Source organism: Sturnira hondurensis, unplaced genomic scaffold (genome assembly GCF_014824575.4).
Source record: "Sturnira hondurensis isolate 20B ecotype Veracruz unplaced genomic scaffold, ASM1482457v3 Scaffold0007406, whole genome shotgun sequence".
Lineage (NCBI taxonomy): Eukaryota > Metazoa > Chordata > Mammalia > Chiroptera > Phyllostomidae > Sturnira > Sturnira hondurensis.
Genome location: NW_028080037.1, coordinates 13,373,824 through 13,396,356, shown reverse-complemented (window position 1 = coordinate 13,396,356; position 22,533 = coordinate 13,373,824). Strand labels below are relative to the sequence as shown.

General features: G+C 52.4%; 1 protein-coding gene across 2 annotated transcripts in view; it reads right to left on the bottom strand.

Annotated features, from left to right (window-relative positions):
* MYO18B (myosin XVIIIB) overlaps positions 1-22,533 on the bottom strand; it is a 230,171-nt gene that overhangs the window by 29,770 nt on the left and 177,868 nt on the right. For both annotated transcript variants that reach the window (XM_037052378.1, XM_037052379.1), the window contains exon 40: positions 3,814-3,944. In XM_037052378.1, coding sequence (XP_036908273.1) covers positions 3,814-3,944 — 131 coding nt within the window. The remainder of the gene's footprint in view (positions 1-3,813; positions 3,945-22,533) is intronic.

Below are 22,533 nucleotides of genomic sequence, written 5' to 3'. Positions count from 1 at the left end.
AGAGCCTGCGCCCGCTAATAAACTAACTCAAAATTATGCCCTGGATGGCAGCTGCAATCGTTGGTTAGACCCAGTTCTTCCTATTTGTCCCACAGCAGCCTAATTTTAGCCAAGTGAAAAGGATACATGTTGGAAAATATAGAACTGAACTCAAAACAGCAATAGAGGACTCTTGCTAGAACACTCATCTCAGATGGGGTGACCTGGAATGGATATACTCTCAGCTGACCCCGCAGTCAGAGGTCATCCACTGACCCCTCCCACTCCCTTCACCCCACCCCAACCCACCAGCCAAGGAGACAGACAGAGCAGCTGCAGACCCTGGGCCAGGATAGATGGGGCTGCCTGTCAGCTGGCGCGTCCCTCCCTCCATGACTAATGAACACGCTCCAGGCCTGGGGTAACAGTGTAAAGCATTTCTCCCTTAATCGAAGGAAGTGGGCGCCACGGTGGAAGGCACCTCGCGGCGCTCTGGAGCAGGACAGCACGCATTTCAATGCTGCCGCACAGCCCGCCTGGCTTTCTGAGCACGTAGCCGCGTTTCTAGCCTGGGAGGCCTGTTACACACGGATCTAATTCCCAACATGGGGAAATGGGACTTTTTATAATTTGAACAAGTCTCTCCAAGAACCTCACCCTCAGCGGAAGCACCTGTCTCTCTCTCTCCCCCTCTCTCTCCAGCGTGGGTTTGAATCCTAATTGAGAGCTCAGTTTCGGGGAGTGCCATGGGCCAATCCCCCCGGCTCCCGTCCTAAGCTCTTATCACAGGTAACAAGGCAATTGACAGGGGACTGCAGTGCGGGGCTGCTGGGCTGGGAACAGCGCACAGACAGGCGCTGGGGCTGGAGCTGGGAGCTCTGCTCCCAACGGTGGCTCTACATCCTAGCAACGCATATTTCTCTCTTCTATTGTCGATCATGGTTTTAATGGCACCGTGACTGGGGAACGTGGTTTGCACAACTCTCTGAAACATGTTCAGACTTCTTCGTGGGCAATGTTTTTCCCAGTTCTCCCTCATTCCTATGCTATTATTGAAATCTATGCTCCTGGCAAATTTTAAGCCCGAGTTACAGGCAGGGAGCTAGGACCAAGGCCCCCAGAGAATTAAGAAAAGGTCATTAGAGTCACATGGGGCCAGGGCTGGCTCCCCAGGCCCGCAACCCTTGCTCAGAAGGACCTGTGCTTGGCTTAATGCTCTGCTGTCATTGTCTTCAAATTCTGCATGAATCTGGAACAAAGAGGCCCATATTTTTATTTCACAGTGAGCAGAGTAATTACGTAGTTGATCCTGCCTGGGGTTCTGGGGCACATCAAGGAACAGGGGGAACCGGTGGGCTCCTGTGAGCCATTTCAAGAGGAAGAAAGGCGGAGAGAGGGAAGGAGAAAGTGGAGGGAGGTGGGCGGGGGGAAGGAGGAAAGGAGAGGAGACGCGCTTCTCTCTCACTTCCTTGCTCAGGCAGAGAGACAGCTAGGCAGCTCCAAAGCCTGTCCGACTACATGGCAGGAACCTTTAAGGTCTGGCCAGAGCCTGGGCCCACTAACTCAGGATTAGGGGCAGCTGCAGTCTTTGGTTGGGCCCAGGGATTTCTTGTCCACGTGAGAATCTGCTCCTGGCTTCCGGTCACACCTCCTGCCCAGCCTGTGCCGGCACCCCCAAGCATGGTCCCTCTTTTCCCCTTTCCAATTTTGTCATTTTTATAACTTCTATTGTTTACTCAGAAAAGAATCTCTTATTAGGCAAGGGAAGATGGTTCAAAAGTTTTGCTCCTTGGCAAAAAAACCAACCCGGTAGTATACACAGCCATCAAGTCCCTTCATAATGAATGCGAAGGCTTGGGCATTTCTATTAATAGAAAGATGAGTCTAAGCACTGAGTGCGTAATATAAGCAATAAGGGTTTGTAATTACACATGTCGGTTCCATCACGACAGTAATAAAACTGGAGGAGGGGGCGGCGGATGGGACACCCCTCCATGTCATCACAAGCTGGGAGCAGCTGCGACATCGGTATTTGCCGTCTCACCAGTAATTTGGCAGCTGTACAAATTAGCAGGGAGTGGCAGAAACACTCAGAATGTGCATGGAAGCCATGTTTGCAGGAGCTGCAGGGTCGTTGGACACAGCTCTCTCCCTCAGAGCCAAGAATATGAGGTTTCAGAGCCACTGGGTCTCTGCTGCGACAATACCGAGCACGAGCACCTTCGTGGAAAAGTTGGAGGTCAGGTGCCTCTGGACAGCAGGTGGCCCTCCTAGGCCTGCGGCAAGAGAAGAACGTGTTCCCATGCTACAATCAGCCGCATAGAGAACATCACTCGGGCCAGCAAAATCTCTTAAAGAGGGCGCTGGGAGAGCTGGAGGGTGGGTGTGCAAGTTCACTGCAGAAATTTTAGAGAATAGAAATGAGCTTGCAGAAAACAAAAACTCAGGTCACCAGTAACGCCTGCCCTCTTGGGATTAGAGGTAGAGGGGTGTTTCCCTCCAGGCTGTTTCCGTGACTAGGTGTGGTCAGCTCTGCTGCAGGCGCCCGGTTCTTCTCACTGGAACCGGTCACAGGGCACACGCAGCTGTTTCCCTCACTGCCAGTCATGCCCACATCTCCTGCCGGTCAGCTACTGGTCCCTGCCGTCACCCTACTGATGAACAGGCGTGTGGCCGGCAAAGGTCTGGGTGGGACACTGAGCAACACTGGGTTCTAACTCCGTGTATGATGCTAATCTGCTGTGTGACCTTGACCTTCTCTGAGGTCAGGATTCTCACGTGCAGACGGAGAAGGCTGTACTCCGTGGTCTAATCCTCGATGGTTCTGGCTACAGCAGGAACCATCCCTGACCCCGAGAAGAAGACCAGCAGGAGCTGGTTGCCAATGCAGCCTGCACAGGTGTGCGCAGGGGTGGCTGCCTGGTGTAGGGAGGGGACCACGTCGGAAAGTTCGGCTAAGACACCCTGTTCCTCATCAAAGCAATGCAAAGCACAGGTCTCTCCCTACTGCCCGGGCTTTGCTACAGAGGCTGGGATGGGGGCAGAGTTGCTGCAGTCAGACGGGCGCCTGTCATTTCCAGAGAAACACCGCACCGAGGCTGCAAAGGTAGCTCTTGGGAACAGCGGCGTGCCCATTCAGAACACTTCAAACTCCTTCCAGCTAAGTGGCCCACTCATGGCCCTGGGCGGCTTGAGGCTTGAGTGAAGATGGTGAGAAGGAGCCTCTCTTCCGAGGAGGGAGAGAAGGCCTGACATTGAAGCTCAGTGATCTCGCCAATCACTGGCCGTCCAATCTTGCACCCTCGAATTACTTGTTGCCTCTGTAAGATTTCTTCTTATTCTGCACAAACATGGCTTACATTCATGTAGCACTTACATTCCCCAGGCACTGTTCTAAGTGACCTTCACCTATTAACTCATTTAACTCTCTCACCAATAACTCTATGGGGTGGGTCATGGGTTAAATATACAAAATGTCCAGCCTATAGATCAAAAATGACCAAATGTGGGCAATTTGATGTGGTTTGTTCAACAGTACCCTGTTCACTTTACGGAGGAGGGAATTAGGCCCAGAGTGGACATGTAACTTGCCCAAGATCACACAATGGATCCCCTTTGCAGCCACACTCCCAGAGGCTTGGCCAACGGGGCAAGATGGCACCCCGCCTCCTCATCGGAGCTGGCCAGACACCTCCTGCCCTGAACAACCCCGGGTCTCCCAGCAGGTGCAGCCCCAGACGCCTGAGTGGGAGCTCAGGCCACAGAAGGCCACAGCACCCCTCAGAGTGCAGCCCACCTGCTGTGCCCAGCCCCTGAGGGCCCCCTGCGGGTTACCTCTCTGTGTCACTGTCGCTGGACGCCACCTCCTCCAAGGCCGCCTGCAGGTCGGCGATCCTCCGGATGGACGTCTCCAGGTCCGTCTGCAGGGTCTGTCTCACTGTGGCTAGCTCCTCCACATACTTCTCCTGGAGACAGAGACCACGAGCACGCATCAGCCTTGGGCAGGACCCCAGCCACCCACAGGGGCTTTGGGGAAGAGACAGACCCCGGGCGCAGCCTCGTGTTCACTGAATGCCTATTAACGTGGTGGGTGCCCGTGCCGGCCTCTCTCTGTGGGTGGGCTTACCAAACCCTCAGACTAACACTCTGAATTTTATAGAGAAAATAGATGCATGAGGGCCCCCGGGGGATGGCCCATGGACAGAGCTCACTCACCCACGCTGGGGGTCTTAACCCAGGCTGGGCGACCCAGCGCCATGTTGCACCTACCCTACCACCCTGCCTGGTGCAGAGTGAGCCCCCGGTGCACCTTGGACAGATGAGTAAACCCACGAACTGATTAAGGTTTCTCAGGGCTGTCACAGAGGGTGTTTCCTGAATCGGGGCCTGTGCCCTGGGATGGATTTACAGTGGGAGGGTTCAAGGAGGGCAGAACGAGAACATTTCCCTTTCTGTCACCTGCACCCCCAAACCCCAGCTTTCCATCCTCTAAGGCAGCATGGGCAAAGATGGCAGGCCCCCTGCCGGAAGGGGCCAGCAGCGTCGCCTGTGTTTACTGAGAGTTTTCTGAGCCCAGTGCTGTGCTCAGCGCTTCCCATGCCTGACCCCACTTACTCCTCACAAGCCTGCAAATGGGCCACTCTTCCTGCTCCCATTTCACAGATGAGAAACCGAGGCCCAGAGTGGAGGAAGCTTAATGGCGGTGCCAGAACTGGCTCAGTGCATCCGACTCTCTTCTTGTTGCTCGTCCCTCCCTTCTCTTGCTGACACCACCCTAATCAGATGTTGCTCAGGTCCTGGCAAAGCCCTGACCTCCACTTGCAACACACTCCACACCCCTACCCCTCAGCACAGTGATCGCCAGCTGAGGGTGAGTTTGCCCCCGAAGACACTGTGCAATGTCCAAGACACTTTTGGTTGTCACGACTTGGGGGATTGTTACTGGCATAGAGTGTGAAGAGACCAGGGATGTCGCCCAGTGTCCTACAGTGCCCAGGCCAGGCCAGTCCCCACCACGGAGAATGACCTGGCCCAAATGTTAACCGTGCCCAGGCTGAGAAACCCGCAGTCAAACCTAGAAACTCATCTTCCGGAATTTAATTCTACTGGGAAGGAAGGAAATGACAGAGCCAGGCTCTGTACCTGCGGGCACTCAAAGCAGGGCCATCTGATGACACGGAGAGGCTGACCACCGCCTCGTCAGCCAGCGATTAGGAATGGTGAGGGACATCACAGCATGTCCCTGTGAGGCCACTAGGCAGACACTAACATCGGAAATGAGGACCAGGGCAGCGTGGAATGCTTCCATGAAATAGCGTTAAGGAAACAGTATAGAACGGGGATATCGCTGCCCACAGCTCTGTGAATAGCAAGGGCTGAGAATATTGATAGGTGGGGGTGAAGAGCGTTTAGGGATAAGATTTTTCCTTGTAAGTCCTTCGAATTATGTAAAGTTTACGTATTGGCTGTTGCTTTAAGGACCACACACGTATATCTGTACATCTCAGCCAATCAGAGAGCGGAGCCAATCAGAGAGTGGAGCCAATCAGAGAGCGGAGCCAATCAGAGCAGAGAGGTGAAAACTCGGGGATTCGGCCTCAGATGCACGTGTGGTTCTCAGCCCCTGTCTGACTGACTAGCAGTGTGTCCTCGAACAGCTCCCAGCCCCTCTCTGGGCCTGGGGTCGTTTTCCTTTCCTTTGCAGGTGAGGAAACTGAGGCCAGCGAAGTCAGTCAGGGCAGGCTGGAGCAGAGACGGGATGTGCAGCCTGCTCTGTCCATCTCTTGGTTTCTTGATCTTTCTGGGGCTGTGGGTGTGCACCCAGTGAAAGTCAGGGCTGCTCCCCGTTCAAGGGACACTCTCAGTTCTCCTTGGACACTGGCTTGTCTGTTTATCACACTGTACGTCTGGCCTTTCCAGCAGAGCCAGGCTGAAACAGTGAACCACGCTCACTCCGTCAAGCTGGGACAGAAGGACCAGGGTTCTAAAAGGGGATGGGTGTGGCACGGAGAGAGGGAGGGGTGCTGTGGTGAGGGGCTGGCAGTGCCAAGGTGATTGGAACTGGCAGCTGTGAGGTCCCCACCTCGTGCTGACAAGGTGACAGGCACCCGAGGCAGGGCCCTACCAGGGGAGGCCAGTGGGCCCTCTGAGGAAGTAGCCCACGCCCCAGGACGCCAGCACGTGAGCTCATAAAACACCCAGGGAGGAGGTGGGGGACACAATCCCAGCAGCTACAGGGGCAGGTACTCACTCAAGCTCGGCCCCTTCCCAGTGGGCCAGGACACCGAGGTCACCGGGCAGTGGCCCCCTTCCCCAGGAGACGGGGCTCTGTGCCTTTGTACAACACAGAGATGCTATCCAAAGTCCACGTCTGGGCCATTTAGGGTGAGTGTTGGTTTAAGAGGTGAGGAAACTGAGGGCCAGAGCAGCAAATGACTGTCTGAGGTCACGCAGCTGCGAGACCCCAATGCTGAGATGGGCACCCATGTCCTGGCTACTCAAGTGAGACCTCTTTAGGCCACTCATGCAGAGAGATGAAGAAAGAGCACAGGTGTCCCCTCCCAGCTGTGCCTGGTAAACGATGCCTGGGTCAAAGTCACATGGAGGGAGCCCCTAGGGCCTAAAGTCCCTACTCCAAACAGCTTCGGTGGGTGAAGGACAGGGACAATGCAGTGCTGTCTCAGGGGTGGGTGACCCTGGGCTGGGACTAAATGGAGGGGGGCGCACAGGAAAAGGGACCTGAGATGGGTCAAACCCAAATTATCATGAAAAGCGAAAGCAGTCTCTGGAGTCAAGATGCCTGGCTCACTGGCTGTGACCTTCAGCAAGTTACTCAACTCCTCTGACCCCGTGGACACCAGCGGGTGGTAGTAACCCCCTTCACGCTGGGCAGCGAGGAAAGGCTTGGCCACCAGTGGCATTGCTGTCACTTAAATATCAGAGGAGAGTGGGGAGCAATTGGGAGGGTGTCCCCACGTCACGGAGGAGCTTTGCCAAGGTCACTCAGCCAGTAAGGAGACTGGAATGCAGGACTCCGGCTGCAAAGCTGTTTCGGTGTCCTGAGGAGGAGGGATGTGGGTGGAAAGCAGGGTGGCATAGAGGAGGGGTCAGCTAGACAGAAAGAGGAGCGCAGAGAGCAAGGAAACCATCTGCAGATGAGGGTACAAGGACTAAGGACAGGGTCCAGGGGACTGGCACTACCTTGCACCCCCCCAATCCCCCTCTGCCCTGAGCCCCATCCGCCTTCTGCTGGGGCCTCCCATCAGGCTCGGCGGAAACACCCCAAGGAGATGGGCTGGGGAAATTCAGAGTCTGTGTAATCAGCCCTCAGCAAACCCTTCCTGCTTCAACTCGAAAATGAATAGAGTGTGCTGACTGCAGAGACCACATTGTCGGGCGAAATGGACGCGGGGCTCTGGTGTCCCTGGGGCAGACAAAGCGGGGCCCCATCCAGAGAGCCCAGGAGTGACCCAGAGGGGTGCTCAGTAGAAGGGGCCACAGGGAGGCACCCCCTGCAGGCCAGGCGTCTGGTCTCTCCCACCTGCCACGACCTCTGACTTACGAAGCTCAGGACTGCGTCGGGACGGCTACATGCAAACGGGTTGTGTTCACAACCAGGTGTGGGCCTGGGGCAGGTAGGGGGGATTAGGATCTGACCATTTAGATAGTAAGGTGTATACGGCAGAAGCCCACTGATAACAATACCATATGCCCGTATAGCGATACATACACTGTTATGGAAACACGACATACTAATACATGTTACATATTCATTGTATATATTTATATACAGGTGCTCTTTGACTTTAGATGGGGCTACGGCCTGATAAACCCATCGTAAGTGGGAAACAGTGTAAGTCAAAGTGCATCTCACACGCGTAACCTGCCAAGCAGCACAGCTTGACCTGGCCCTCCTTAAACACGCTAACCGCACTTATGTTATCGGTGACTCCATCGTAAGTGGGGGTGCAGGTGTCACGGCCTTCCTCGTCCCACCAGAAGCAGGAGGCACGGAGGGGCTCTTGGCAGGCACGGGGGGATGCAGAACACGAAGCACGATGCCCAGAACATCACCAGCGACACACACACTGCAGAGGGTTGTTGTTTGCCCCTGTGGTTGTGTGGCTGCCTGGGAGCCGCGGCTGCCTAGCATCAGGAGAGCATGGTACCCCAGGTTGCCCATCGCTAGTCCAGAAAAAGATCAAAATGTGAAATTCGAAGTACAAGTTCTGCTGGATGCATATCGTCATCATGCCACTATACAGCTGAAAAGTCACAAGCCAAATCATTGTAAATCGGGACCATCTAAACCATTCATCCATTCACTGATTTAATAATCATTTACTGAGCATCTACCAGGTGCCAGCACTGGCCCTGGCTCAGGTGATACAGAGAGACAAAGCCCTAACTTCCATGGAGCTTATATTCTCACAGGGCCCTCACTGATCTGTACTGCCGTCGCCACAATTGCAGTGTTCTGGTGTCCAGAACATAGCAAGCGCTCAACGCATATTTTGGGATTGAAGGAATGGTGTTACTGCGTGACTCGACTCGGTGAGTGAAGGAGGGGCAAGGGCATTGCACACTCACTAATGCACACACAGTATACACCAAGTGTGCAGAGAGATCGATGCACTAATAGACAGCAGGTGTATTTAGCGGCCTCCCAGCACTGCTTATGAGAATCACTGACCCTGCTGAACCTCGAGTTGCTCCCCCTGGAGCGTGTCGCTTAGGGCTGCCAGGGTAGGGAGCAGTTCCCATGACAATTAGTGGTGGCAATTAACATCATCTCCTCTTGTGATGTTCAATTAGAGGCTAATACTTGGAACCGTTGTTTGTTTCCTCTGCCCAGGGCAGCTCCATCATCAGAGCCCCCCTCCTGTCTGCAAATGTGCAGCGTTTCCTGTCAGTTTCTGAGCCCCTGGAGGGCGCCTCTCTGGCCTTTCAAGGTCACCCCCAGCTCCACCAAGACCTCCCACGGTTAATATGACAAGGTTGTATTATAGAGCAGAGGATGTCAAAACAGCCTCAAAACACGATGAAAATTCATCTTGTTAGTTTTAAGTTAATTAGTTATTTATTTTTAGAGAGGGAAAAGCAGGGAGAAAGAGGAGAGAAACATCCACGTGTGGTTGCCTCTCTCATGCCCCCTGCTGAGGAACCTGGCACCCAACCCAGGCATGTGTCCTGACTGGGAATCGAACCGGTGACCTGGTGGTTCACTGGCCTCAGCAGCCAGGGCCATCTTGTTATTTTTTCTTTCTGGTGCAGTAAAGACAAACAGAAACTTCACGATACAGAGCCTGGTGCAAAATAAAAAGAATTACACTCACATAATATTATATGTACATATATATATATATGTATGAATGCATATGCACCTCGGTACATATAGATACACACAAATATTCCTAGTCTGACACATGCTTAATAAATGTCCTGAATTAATTAATAAGCGAATATACTTATTTATATTTCTCCCATGTGCAGGCACTCTGCTAAATGTTTAAAACACCTCATCGCACGCAATTCTGTTTCCGAAGCCCCAGAACCAAGTGCTCTACAAACGCATAAAGGTGCTTAGAGACTGTTAAGCAGCGCGATGGCGGGGCCGTTGTCTCCATGTTCTGAGGCATCAGGTGACTTTTATTCTCCTTTTTTATGCTTCTTCAGACAGTCTGCCGGGAATGTGAATGATTTTTATTTTCAGAACGTTCACAGCTCTAAGCGTTCATTTCTCTCTGATGCTACCAGGAATGGTCTGCTGGTCCACGTACCTGCTCACTGCCTCTGAGGGCATTCTCGGTAGCCTCACTGAGCCCATTTTACAGATGAGCAGGCCGAGGCTCAGACAGGTGGTCACTTGCCCTGGGACATGGAACTAAGACCTGCTGACCCAGAGTTGGGTCCAGGTCCCGGGAACCCAGCCCACAGCACTACCCGCCTTTGCCTCTAGTTGCTCCTGCTTTACCCAAGGATACCTGTGTCTCCAAAGAAAGATTATGAGGAATGGCCATTGTTTCATTCCCACCGTCCAAAGGCCACTTGCCTGGGAGAAACGAGGCTGCAGGGAAACATGAAAGCCCTGTGAATTACGTCCTGGTCGGAGCGTGAAGCCCTCTTAGCAACGAAGTGAGCATTAGCAGAGAGTGTTCAGCCTCATTTGGGGAAAGGGAAGAGTTGAGGTACCCACTAGAAACCCTAAAAGTGTGCATCTGATGTCTTATTTGAGACTGAAAGTGAGCCCAACCTCCAGCAAGAGGAGGAAGTGAAGAAAAGGTGGTCATCCCCCTTCAAGGTCCGTTCTTCTTTCTTCATATTTACCCTGCAAGTTCATTGTTTTTAGTCTATTTTTATGACGCGGTAATAGACACAGAGAGACTCATCAAAGATCCCAAAGTCACGCAGCTAGAAAGTGGCAGATTGAAGCTCCAGCCTGTCCATTTCCAAAGCGTCAGTAAATACCTGATTCTCCCTGCTATTTTTCCGCCAGTGGCAGGCATGCCCAATCGATCACTGCATGGGCCCAGGCAATCTGGGGCCAGCGTCCAGGGCTGCCCTCTGCTCCATCTACCAGCATCAACAGGAACTCTCAGCTCTGCCCCCCTTGCACTGATCTCAATCCTCCTGAACCCTCAGAGAAGACACATGTTAAGTCTTTCAGGGGGGTGGATTTGTCCTTGAAAATTGGCAAGCGTTCTATGGAGTTAAAGGAAGCTGCAGCCTGCAACACTTCGGGAGAGACCCCGTTAGATGGGGAAGGAGAAATGCCAACCAACCACATGGAAGCAGCTGGAAAAGCAGTGTCTTTAGAACCAGACGAACCCTGAAGCATCTGTGTGGTGCTGAAGCATTACTAATCCTCTCTTATTTCCAGTTCCTCATCTGTTAAAACGACAAAATTATTCTCTAGCTGAAGGGTGCTGCAAGGGACAAAGGAAATAATATAAAACTGTGTACATCTGGTATACCTAACACAGGAGGCATGTACTTGACACATAATGAACATCCCCATTTCCTTTTTTCTAAGTAAAGACTGAAAAGATGAAGCCTGCAGATACTGTATACTGAGGACAGCCTCCTTTTTCAGGAAACGAAGTCTAAGAACCGGACACTTTTTTGTCGAATCCAGAAGGAATCGGTGCAATGCCTCCAAGGAGCCTGTATCCATCCGGGCAATTTAAATCTCTGGAGATCACCCAACGGAAGGAACTGAATACAGGGAATTAGTTATCCAGGTGACGGGAAAGCAGGAAGGAAGAAGACATTATCAACAGCAGGGAGGTCCTGCTGACCTGGAAGGAAAAGCCAAGACGCCACCCATGGGTGGCAAAACCCCAGCAGGGCTGCCTGTCGGAAGCCGGCGTCACGGAGGAGGGGAGTCCCTGATGGGACCTGGAATTACAGAGGCTCAGCTGCCACCAGGGGAAGAACACCCTGGGTCCCCTCTTCCTGTCTTTCGGCTGTCCTTCACGGCCACGAAACCTGCCAGAAGGCAGCTGGTACAGTTTCCTGCAATTCTGAGCAAAGCAGAGAAGGAGCAAGAACGAATCTGAGAGTGAATAGGAAAATTACTGGCACCAAGAGCCAGAGCACCTGGGCTCGTTCTGGGCTTCATTATTAGAGACAGACGAGGGTGTTTTCGGGGTGTAAAAATCCATCTTGTGTATACACAAGATAGGCACACTCTTCCAGCAATATAGGAGGCCTGTCTAGAAAAAGTCCAGCCAGTGTCATTCTAAGGAGAACAGTTTGCCCAACATGGATGTAACCTGACAGCCAAGGAGAGTGGACTGGAATGAACATGCGTGAACAATGGTGACTTCACTGTACTAGTCCAGTGTGGGGGAAGTACATGCCATTGAGTGAGCATGTGTACTATGTGGCCGTCGCATTCAAAATGACTGAGCAAGTACAGCACGAACGAGCCTGCATCAGATTTGGTGATAAGCATGAACATCCCTCCGCAGAAACTATTCAGATGACTCAGAGGCTCTAGCCATGGGCAACTGGTGATTGGCGGCTTCATTATGGCAACATGCCCGCTTGTGCATCACATCTCTGTGCAGAGCTTTTTGGTGAAACACCCGATCACCCAGGTGACTCAGCCCCCTTCGGCCCCGATTATTCTTGGTGCGCTTCAACGTTTGTCTTTCCCGAAACTAAAGTCACCTTTGAGAGAGAAGAGATTTCAGACCACTGATGGGATGCAGAAAACTACAACGGGGCAGCTGATGTGATTGGGAGAACTGTGTGAGGCCCCAAGGTGCCTACTTTGAAGGGACCGAGGCATCATTGTCCTATGTATAATGTGTCTTGTATCTTCTTTAATAAATACCGCTATTTTTCATATTACAGTGCTGGATACCTTCTGGACAGACCTCGTATGCGTGTTTCGGGGAAAAAGTGTTCAGAAATCCAGAATTATAACTTTCAAGTGTTATAGACTCCAATGCGGGGTTAAAAACCCCTAGTCTCCATCAGTCATTTATTGCTACATGACAAAGTGCCTCAACACCTAGTGTGCGCGGAAACATCAAGTATCATTCAGCGTCTCTCATGGTTCTCTGGGGTCAGGACACTGCCGCCCACGCGCACAGAAAAACCCTGGGGCCGCTCGGAGCGTCTTCCCGTTTCCAGCACCAGATCCGCTAATGGATTGAACTGTGTCTCCCCGCTTCCCCTGCAGAAAGAGCCATTAAACCCTAACCCAGCCCCTCAGAATGTGACTGTTTGGAGAGAGGGTCTTCACGGAGGTACTCCAGTTAAAATGCGGTCATCACAGGGAGCCCCCACCCAGTATGACTGGTGTCCTTGTAAGAAGAGGGAAACTGGGATGGAGAGAGAGAGACAGAAGGGAAGATGATGGAGGATGTGAGTGAGGCATCTACCAGCCAAGGGACACCAGAGATTGCCAGCAAAGCACCAGGAGCTAGGAGAGATGCACGGAGGGGTCCCTCCTTCAGTGTCTTCCGAGGAGCACAGCCCCCCCCACCTCTTGAAGTCAGACTTCTGGCTTCCGGCAGGGTGAGACAACGCCTTCCTGTTTTTCCAAGCCACCTGGTTTGTGGTGCTTTGTAGCCACAACCCTAACAAGCTAATAAGACACCGTGTGATCTTCTTTCTTTTAAAGACCATGGCAGTCAAGCTCCTCTTAACAGGCACTTCTGAGGAGTGTGTCCTTAGGCGAGCCAGTCTCTGCCCGAGCCTCACGCAGTGCTCTTACACAAACCTAACAGACGGCCTAGCCTAGGACACGCCGAGCCTATCACTCCCAGGCTGCAGGCTTGTACGGCATGCTGCTGTACGAAACGGCTCAAGACTGAACTGAGCACAAGAGAAAACGATGCGTTCAAGAGATGCGCTAAATGCAAGACATATGGGCAGCTGCCAGCCTAGCACACATACTAGAAGGAGCACGCTGAAATAGTGATGGGAAGTTCAGGGCAGCGAACAGCTGTTCACCATCAAGTCTTACACACCACACCGCCCTTCCCCAGGGCCGACGGCGCAGTGGGTTTGCTGGCAACAGCACCACCAAGGCGTGTGAGCAACGTGTTGCGCTGTGACACTGGGACAGCTGTGATGTCACAAGGCTGCAACGTCACGAGGCTGCGATGACACGAGATGGCTGGAATTTACTGCTCCGTTGTAGTCAGGTGGGACCACTGTCACACAGGTGAGCCACTGTGCACCGAAACGTCATTATGTGACACATAACTGTGATTTGCTTTCTGGTTCTAACAGGGCGCACCGTGGAGAAGTTAGGACATAAAGAAAGTGGCAAAGGAAATTACTCTTAAGTCCGTTATACGGGGACAGCCACTCTTAATGTCTATGTTTTGCTGTATTTCCATCCTGCGTTCATTTCTGCACAGGGTATAAGAGATGCGCACACTCAGGCGAAACAGCTGCACATTAAAGGCAAAATGAAGGGTGCCTTGCAGACAAGCAGGGGACCCTGGAGCCCTGCCCCACCCTGCCAGCCTGCCCTGCCAGGTTCTCCATTATCTCAATGCAGAAGAGCTGGGGGCCCCAGGCACCTGCTTGCCCTCTTTCCTTCCCCAGCTCATTTTTCTGATTGTTTGAGAGTGCCCCCAGCTATTGCCTGAGGGTGCAAGGCTAACATTTCAGGCAATTTGGGCTGTGTAAAATCTAAGTGATACAGATTTGGCCTGTGGAAAGTCTGGGATGTGTGTGTTTGCTATGCACATGCAGACCTGACAGGAACCTCTGTGGACAGCACACTGTGTATCAGCGGCCCCCACTGAGGCTCAGGGCAGGGAGCCACATGGGCAAGGTGGCAGGGCCACTGGGTGGCAGAGGCTGAACTTCCAACCCAGGTCCTCTCTCTATTAGAAAGTACTATCCTAGCCCTGGCTGTGTGGTTCAGTTGGATGGAGCGTCGTTCCATGCACCAAAGGGTTGCCAGTCAGTTCGGTTCCCGGTCAGAGCACAGGCCTGGGTTGTGGATTGGATCTCTGGCTGGGGTGCGTGTGAGAGGCAAAGAATCAATGTTGTTGTTTTTTTTCCTTTCACATCCATGCTTCTCTTCCCCTTCCTCTAAAGTCAATGAAAACTTGTCCTTGGGTGAGGATAAAATAATAATGATGATGATAATAATATAATAATAATAAAGGAAAGTACTTTCTCTGTTATCCAGTTCATACATTCTGGATAAGCTATTTTTGCTTAAACACTGGCCCCTAGTTAGCTAGTTGGGTAAGACTGGTACCACAGGCTGGGGCTTCAATGGTGAGGAGGGGACTCTGCCCTTGGTTTGGGGGTCCTGAGATTCCCCTGATGGGTGGGGAGCACTGGAGGGCAAAGAGTCCTCAGCAGGCATGGAAACAGATATGAATGAGGGTCTCTGGGGCCAGTGGGATGGGGACGGGGAGGGGAGCGTGGGCTCACTTTGAGCAGTAAGTGTCTATGCTGTGAGTCTTTACATCACAAGGTTTACACATAAAACAAAACAAAACATTAAAAAAACCCACTTCTCTAAGTTCCTCACAGCTCTAGCTATTCAGAGCTCACAGCTCTCCCAGTCCCACACCACCCCCGGCCTGTGACTCCTGATGCAAAGCATCTTCAGAAGGGGACACAGCAGGACTGTCACTGACAGTCCAAGCCCCCAAGGCTGACACCCACGGGCCCCACAAAGCGCCAGCTGCAGACTGACACCCCGCTTCTGACTTCCTGGGTGCTACCCGCCCAAATTGCCTTCTGAAAAAAAAAAAAACAAGAAGGAAAGAGGCGGCCCTGGCTGGTGTCGCTCAGTGGATTGAGCGCGGGCCTGCGAACCAGAGGATCGCGGTTCGATTCCCAGTCAGGGCACATGCCTGGGTTGCAGGCTGGTTCCCTGCAGGCCAACTCCCAGCAGGGGACGCACGAAAGGCAACCATACATTGATGTTTCTCTCCCGCTCCTTCCCCTCTAAAGATAAATAAATAAATAAATAAAATCTTAAAAAAAAAAAGAAGGAAAGAGGCATTTAATTTTTCTGCTGAAACTCAAATATGACACATCTGTGCCACCTGATTTTCCTGACAGAAGAATAATTATATCAATGTAATTAAGTCTCAAATGCAAAAATTATCTGTGCTGCAAATACCGAGGCCACACTTCCCGCATCCCGGGGCCGTGGTTCCAGGCAGTAATTACCGAGCCACCTTTGGCATGTCTTATTTCAATTTAAATGGAAATGAAGCACATATATCTTCTCAGCCCACTAGCCGATGCGACTGCAGAAACAGGGAAGATGGACTTTGAAACCTCTCAACCGGCCACTGGATTTTGTATCCAAAGAAGCTGGTGGGAGAACAAGTTATTAAGTACCTAGTCCCTTCTCTGGGCCTCAGGTATCTCATCAATAGGATGGGCTAACGTCTTTCCCCTTTCCCCTGCTCTCTGTTCACTGATATCGACTTAGACTTCATGTCACCTCCTAAGGGTTCTCGTAGTCTTTGGCTTCTCTCTTTGACCCAGGCCCCTCTCCAGGCTGTAGTCCATAAAGCAGTGAGGGAGGGTCTCTTTCATACGACCGGGTCCTCTCCTGCTTAAGAGGCCCCAGTGCCACCTCATTTCCCACAGTCCAATCTGCGTGGTTGAGCCTACTGTGTCCTTCCCAGTCTCCCTTCCAGCCCACCCTCCGAGGTTCCTTCACTTCTCACACTATGTACCCTACACATCAGTCATTCCCACAGACTCCACTATGAGTTTTCATGCCTCTGTGCCTTTGCACCTACCATGCCTCCACCCGGGATGCTTTTCCCTGCTCTGACAAACGAACTCCTACTCATCCCTCAAAACCCATTCCACAATCACTTCCTCCATGACGCCCTCTCTGGGTCCCCCGCACAGAATTAGCTGCCTTCATCTCTGTCTCTCTAGCATTTGCACCAGCCACGGAGGTAGGCACATACCCTATGCTGGTGCAAATATTTTCTAATGTCCAATTTCCTGCATATTGCATTCCTTAGGAGTAGGGTTGTGCTCAGCCTTATAACCCAAACGCCTAGTGCACTGCCTGGAAAGTACAAATCACCACATGGACTGCATTGCAGCTTGAAGTTCTTGTAGCTCGGAATTCACAGTGGGGGCATCATGCAGCAGGTCCTCTCGTTGCCAGGCATCAATTCACCCATGAAGACACGGGCCTGCAACCAGCTCCACCACGCAGAGCACGACCTTAGGCAAGTCATCACCCGCCTACCTGAGCCTCAGTTTCCTCATCTGTAAGGTGGGAATGATGCGCGCATTCCTGTGCAGTGGGACGAGTTGAGGATTATGGGTAGAAGGTGCGTGATGCATTGCATAAGATGTAGAAGGTGCTCAGTAAACATCAGCCTCTTCCCTGCTCTCAGAACTGCAGGGGTCAGTTTGGGGAGTGTGGCAAGATCCCAAGGTCTCCTCTATTTTGATGCTTTGTTGCCCTCGCCCCGTATCTCCAGCATCCAGTGTGCTCAACCCTGCCCCCACTGGCCATAGCATGTCAATGCCCCCAAAAGGTCCCCAAACCCTTTCTGTCCCCTCTCCACCAAAACATGTTCGGACTCTGTCCCACTCTGTCACCATGTCATTATTCATCCGAACACGCCCATGAATTAGAAAAAATGATTATTGTCGATGTGCCAACCCCACGGGTTGGGTTAGGCCTCATCCCTATTAGCACCCTCGTGTGCCCAGGGCACCTGGGAAAGGCTTGACTAGGGATCGCAAACACCGCCTGTAAGTACAGGAGTCAGAATCCTCGAACAAAGTCATTCGGGCCAACAGTGACTGAAATGGCCACATCCCAGCAGCTAAGCCAGGTACAGCCAGGGGGAGAGAGCACAGGGCTGAGACTGAGAACAGCACCAGACTCGAGACCCAGAAAGAGGTCCCACACCTGCCCCCGGCTCCCCAAGCACCAGTGACCACATCCCACGGTCTGTCTCCCCAACTCTGCAGCAGGCGTCAGTTCGTGGGAAGGTCCCAGTTCCCACATGGAATATTGTGAGGCCCACGTCATGTTTAAGGGCTCTGCAAACCGGGAAGAGCTGAGTGCGCACGAGATCACTATGTGTCCCAATGCTGCCTCCCGCTCCAGAGACGCGCTTCCCTTTTCAGGCAAATCCGATCTCCTGGGAATGACTGAAGACCCAGCCGGGGTGCTCAGCAGGCCAAGGGACCGTCACGAGTGAAACTGCGTGAACAGGGAGAAACTCTCTCTCCCAGTAAACCAACCCTCCTCAGTGGGCTGGTGTTATTCGATACGTGCCCCCAAAATGGATCAGGGAGGACATAGACCCGATGCTATTGGTCCTGGCCACCAGAGCCAGATTCTGGCCTGCCCTGTGCTTGGGCCAGAGTCACTGCCGTCTGGCTGGGAACAGGGCGGAGGCGGGAGCTGCTGTCAGACAAAACAGCACATGTGACATAAACACCAAAAGACACGGATACACAGAGTGCAGCCAGGCATGGGAATGGCCGGAGATTAAGACAGTGATAGTTTCTAGATGTGATCGGCCTCCATCTGCCGAGGTGAGAGAGGAGGTCACAGAGCACCCGGCCTCGTCCTGAGGCAGCGGGAAGGACCACCGACTGGCTGGGAAATGGGCCATTTGGGTACTGGGGATTCGCTTATTTGTGCCACTTTTCAGTGGGAGGGTTTCAAACACTCTCCATCTCCTCCAATTCAAGGGTGCCGGGCGGCCTCCAGAGAGGCGTTCAGGTGGGTTTCTATTTTCTGAGCTGAAAAATATTGAGCATATCACGGACACCTGGGGCCAGATAATTCTTTGTCGGGGGAGGGAAGCTGGCAGCCCTGTGTATTTCAGGATGTTTAGCAGTACCCCTGTCCCCAAGTCACACTGATCCAAAAGGTCTCCAGCTGTTGCAAAATACTCCCTAAGCAACAAAACTGACCCCCGCCCCCGGGGAGGGACAAGTTACAGGCGGAAGGGTAGGTGGTAGGCATTATTGTTAAAACGACAGAGACCCTGGACAGAAGTGAACTGGAACCCAGAACTAACCACTTTTTGCTACTTGACTTCATCTTCGAAAGGTAAAACCTGCCTCCCTGTGACTTCGGGGGTCTGGAAGTGGGAGGCAGTATGCACAGAGCTGGCTGCCCCACACGGGGCCCCTGGTCCAGCACCATGGGCATCGCCTGGTTGCCTGTTAGAAATGCAGACTCTTGGGACCCGTCCTGAACCTGCCGACTGGGAATCTGAATTTTAACGACCTGGTGACACATCCTGGTGCCAGTCTGTCCTAGCTGTCCAGCCTTGAGCAAGTCACGCCGCCGCTTTTAAACTGTGTAAAACAGCTAGAACAGTCCCCTCGCTCCGACCCTCCAAGGTGCAGGTTTAGTCAGACAGTGCATGCAGAGCACTGGGCCGAGTGCCGGCCAGGCCGAAGACAGGCGCCGAGTGTCGGTGCCCAGGCTGCCCCCCACCTCCTTCCAGGTGCCACTCAGACTCTCACAGCTGGGAGCCTGGGCTCCCAGCGGCGGGACATAAAGACGAGGGAGCTCCCTCCACACGCTTTTGTGACTTTCCTTTTGATGGAGTCTAAAATTATATCGGCCACTTGGCCACTCATGGCCCATTTATTCATCCATTGACTCAGCAGGAAAGAAAAACAACTGCTAGGCCGTGTGCTCTCTCTCCCTTCCCTCCGTATCTCAAGGTTACGGCCGGGTGGCGCGTGCCTCTCAGACCAAGAGCCTCATCAGATCCTGCTGGCAGTTGGGGTCCTCTGGTGCTTGCCAGGTCTGCCAATCCCGGCCTCCCAGGCACTCCGGGTCCTCTCCTGCTTCTGAGCGAGGGCGGGGCTCCGGGGGCTGACCAGCACTCCGGAAGCCAGGTGCCGATTCCAATGGCTTCTCTCTGCTTTTCCTCAGTTCAAGGACAAGCTCTCTGGCTCTCTGCCAGGGCCAGGGAGCATGTTAGCAACAGCCCCCAGAAGCCCTTTATGCCTGGAATTACCTCTGAGGGGCCAGAGGCTGTCCTGGGAGAGACAGTGGTCTGCACCGGGCAAAACTGTCCTCCAAATGGCTCCATGTTTGAATGCCCTTGGGCATCGCTGGGAGCACATCTGTGAGTTTCCTGTGCAAACGGACGAACGATGAAGCCCTTTCAGCTTTTCTGTTCCAAAGCAGGGCGGCAGGCCGTGGCGCACAGGCCAAATCTGGCCTATGCCTGTATTTGTAAATAAAGTTTTATTGAAACCAACCACGTTCACTCATCGATGTATTATTGTCCATGGCTGCTTTCAGAGTTCAGAGGTTCAGAGAGGGAGATTCTGTGGTCCACAAAGCTGGAAATACAGGGGGTGGCCAAGTAGGTTTATGGTTGTGAGTATGCAAAACACAATTTGTTCTTGTACTATATCATTTATTAATTATTGTATTATTTTCCATATGAACAACTGTAAATCTACTTTTGCTACAGCCTGCATTTACTATCTGTCCCTTGGCAGAGGAGGAGGAGGAAGAAGAGGAGGGGGAGGAGAAAGGAAGAAAGAATAAAGAAGCGGGAGGAGGGGGAGGGAGACAAGTTCACCGGCCCCTGTTCTAAAATTCTAAGGCTCTAAAACCCTGCAGCAGTAGGAGCTAACAGTTCTAAGAATGTAGGGATTCCAACACTCACACTTCTATTAGGTTGAACCACATGAACGCAACCATATTCCACCGTTTCTGAACTGTGCAACTGGCCAATCTGTGTGGTTCGACCTAGTAAGATTTTAATATTATGTCCCATGATGCAAGATGCTGCAAGTCCTGAGATTTTCTGGCTCGAAGAGTCTACGATTTCCTGCATCACAGTTCTGAGAGGCGACCCTTCCAAACTCAGGTCCTGTGGGTCTAAATGCCGAGCAGCCACACTGATAATCAGGAGGCGCTGCTGCGCTGGTGAGAAGGAAGGCGTGCACGTTAACTGGCGCACATGAAAGAGTTGTGCTGCTAGACTCATTTTTCAAAAAGTGCAGGGCGGTGGTACCTCGTCATAAAAGATGATAAAATACGGAGAGGAGATGGTAAAGTCTGTATCCTCGCCATCCCAAGACGAGGGCGGCCCAAGGCATGAAACGGGCTTTCATGGCGAGGCTCCGAGGGCCCAAGGGAGGCTGCACTGAGCAGGCGCTATGCTCGGCTGCTCCCAAACCAGGCCCCTCCTGAAGGTACTGACAGGAGGAGAAAAACCGTATGTGCCTAAAAAGGAATTGGAAATGATGTGGCATATGGCCTGGCTAGCTCCACCCTAGGGGGCAGTCTGGGGGAGAATGGTGAACAAAATGGAAGCCAAGGCGAAACGTCTGGAATACACGGAAGCAATGAAGCCCACCTGAAACGAGGCCTGCTGGCCCCGTGTGGTTACTGAGTACTTGCTCTGTGGCCAAGGCAACTGAGCAACTGTGGTTCTAACTGGATGCGTCTGATTGATGTGAATCCACACAGCCCCGTGAGGTTGGTGGCTACCACAATGGGCAGCACCCCTCTGGGGGACTCGGACATGCTGCCGTGAGGTAGAAAGTAATCTGGGAAGCCGCTGTGTCTCACCCGTCCTGCCTGCTGAAACCATCCCTCCAAGGGAGAACACGGGAGCATCTCCAAGTTTGCAGGGCTCTTGGTTTCGGGGTCCAAGGTTTCTATGGTCCTTACATGGAATAGGTATTATTATTCTATAGTCAAAAGACTCAGAGCACTGAAGGGCAAATCTGCCCAGGAAATTCCAACAATTGCTACTGACAGCTACCAGGGTCTGCCCCCCCCCCACCCCTTGTTTTATAGCAGGCTCTCTGTTTTGCATGTTTCCGGGAGTCAGTAGATATGTGAATGCCTACTGGGTGCAGGGTTAACTTTTTTAAAAAGATTTTATTTATTTATCTTTAGAGGGGAAGGGAAGGAGAGAAGGAGAGAAATATCAATGTATGGTTGCCTCTCGTTCATCCCCTGCTGGGAACTGGCCTGCAACCCAGGCATGTGCCCTGACTGGTAATTGAACCACGATAGTGTGGTTCAAAGGCCCATGCTCAATCCACTGAGCTACACCAGCCAGGTCTGGGGTTAACTTGGAAGGGCCAAGAAGGAAGCATTGCCTACCAACAGGAAGTAGCTGGTGTACCAGAGGGGAGACAAAGTCACCAAATCACCAACACAGAAGCAGGGCCCGTGAGCTCACTGGGTAGTGAGGTCAGGGTCTGGATGGGGCAGAGTCCTGTCTCAGACCTCTCCAGGCTCCCGTGTCCCCATCTGTAATAGTCATGATGAAGTATCTACATCAGGCCCCATGTGCAGACGCGTCACCCTCAGGTGGATCTTGTTAAAAAGCAGGTGATGACTGCCCTGGCTGGCGTAGCTCAGTGGATTGAGCGTGGGCCTGCAAACCACATGATCCGGGTTTGATTCCCAGTCAGGGCACATGCCTGGGTTGCAGGCCAGTTCCCAGCAGGGGATGAACGAGAGGCAACCATACATTGATATTCCTCTCCTTCTCTCCTTCTCTCCTTCCCTTCCCCTCTAAAAATAAATAAATAAAACCTTAAAAAAAAAAAAAGAGCAGGTGATGACTCAGAGGGGTCAGGAGGGCCTAAAATTCTGCCTTTCTGCAGCCAGGACCACTGGTCTGCAAATCCCACCAGGAAAAGCAAGGTGGTTGGTCACAGGGCATTTGGGAGGATTAAACATAAGGCCTAAAGCCTGCTTAGACCTGGCATGAACGATTGGCTGTTATATAAGCAGTAACACTAACAACAGCAATACTAGCAACAATAAGTGAATTCAAACTACACACAAGGCAACTTAAAATGCCCCTGCAGCTAATATCTGTAACAGAAAATAAGTAAGTAAACCCACAGATTCACACATCAAGGTTCTACTTCCACTTTTCCCATGAAGAGCGGTCTTTTCCCCCTCTTCTACTCAAGGGGGCATGAACTCTGAGTAGCAACGTACAAAAGTCAGAATCGCCCCTCAGATCCCGCCTGAAAATCACACCAGGGGAAATGCAAACATAATCACTGGGTTTAAAAGGCAGCACTCCTGGCTTGCAAACACTGGCCCAG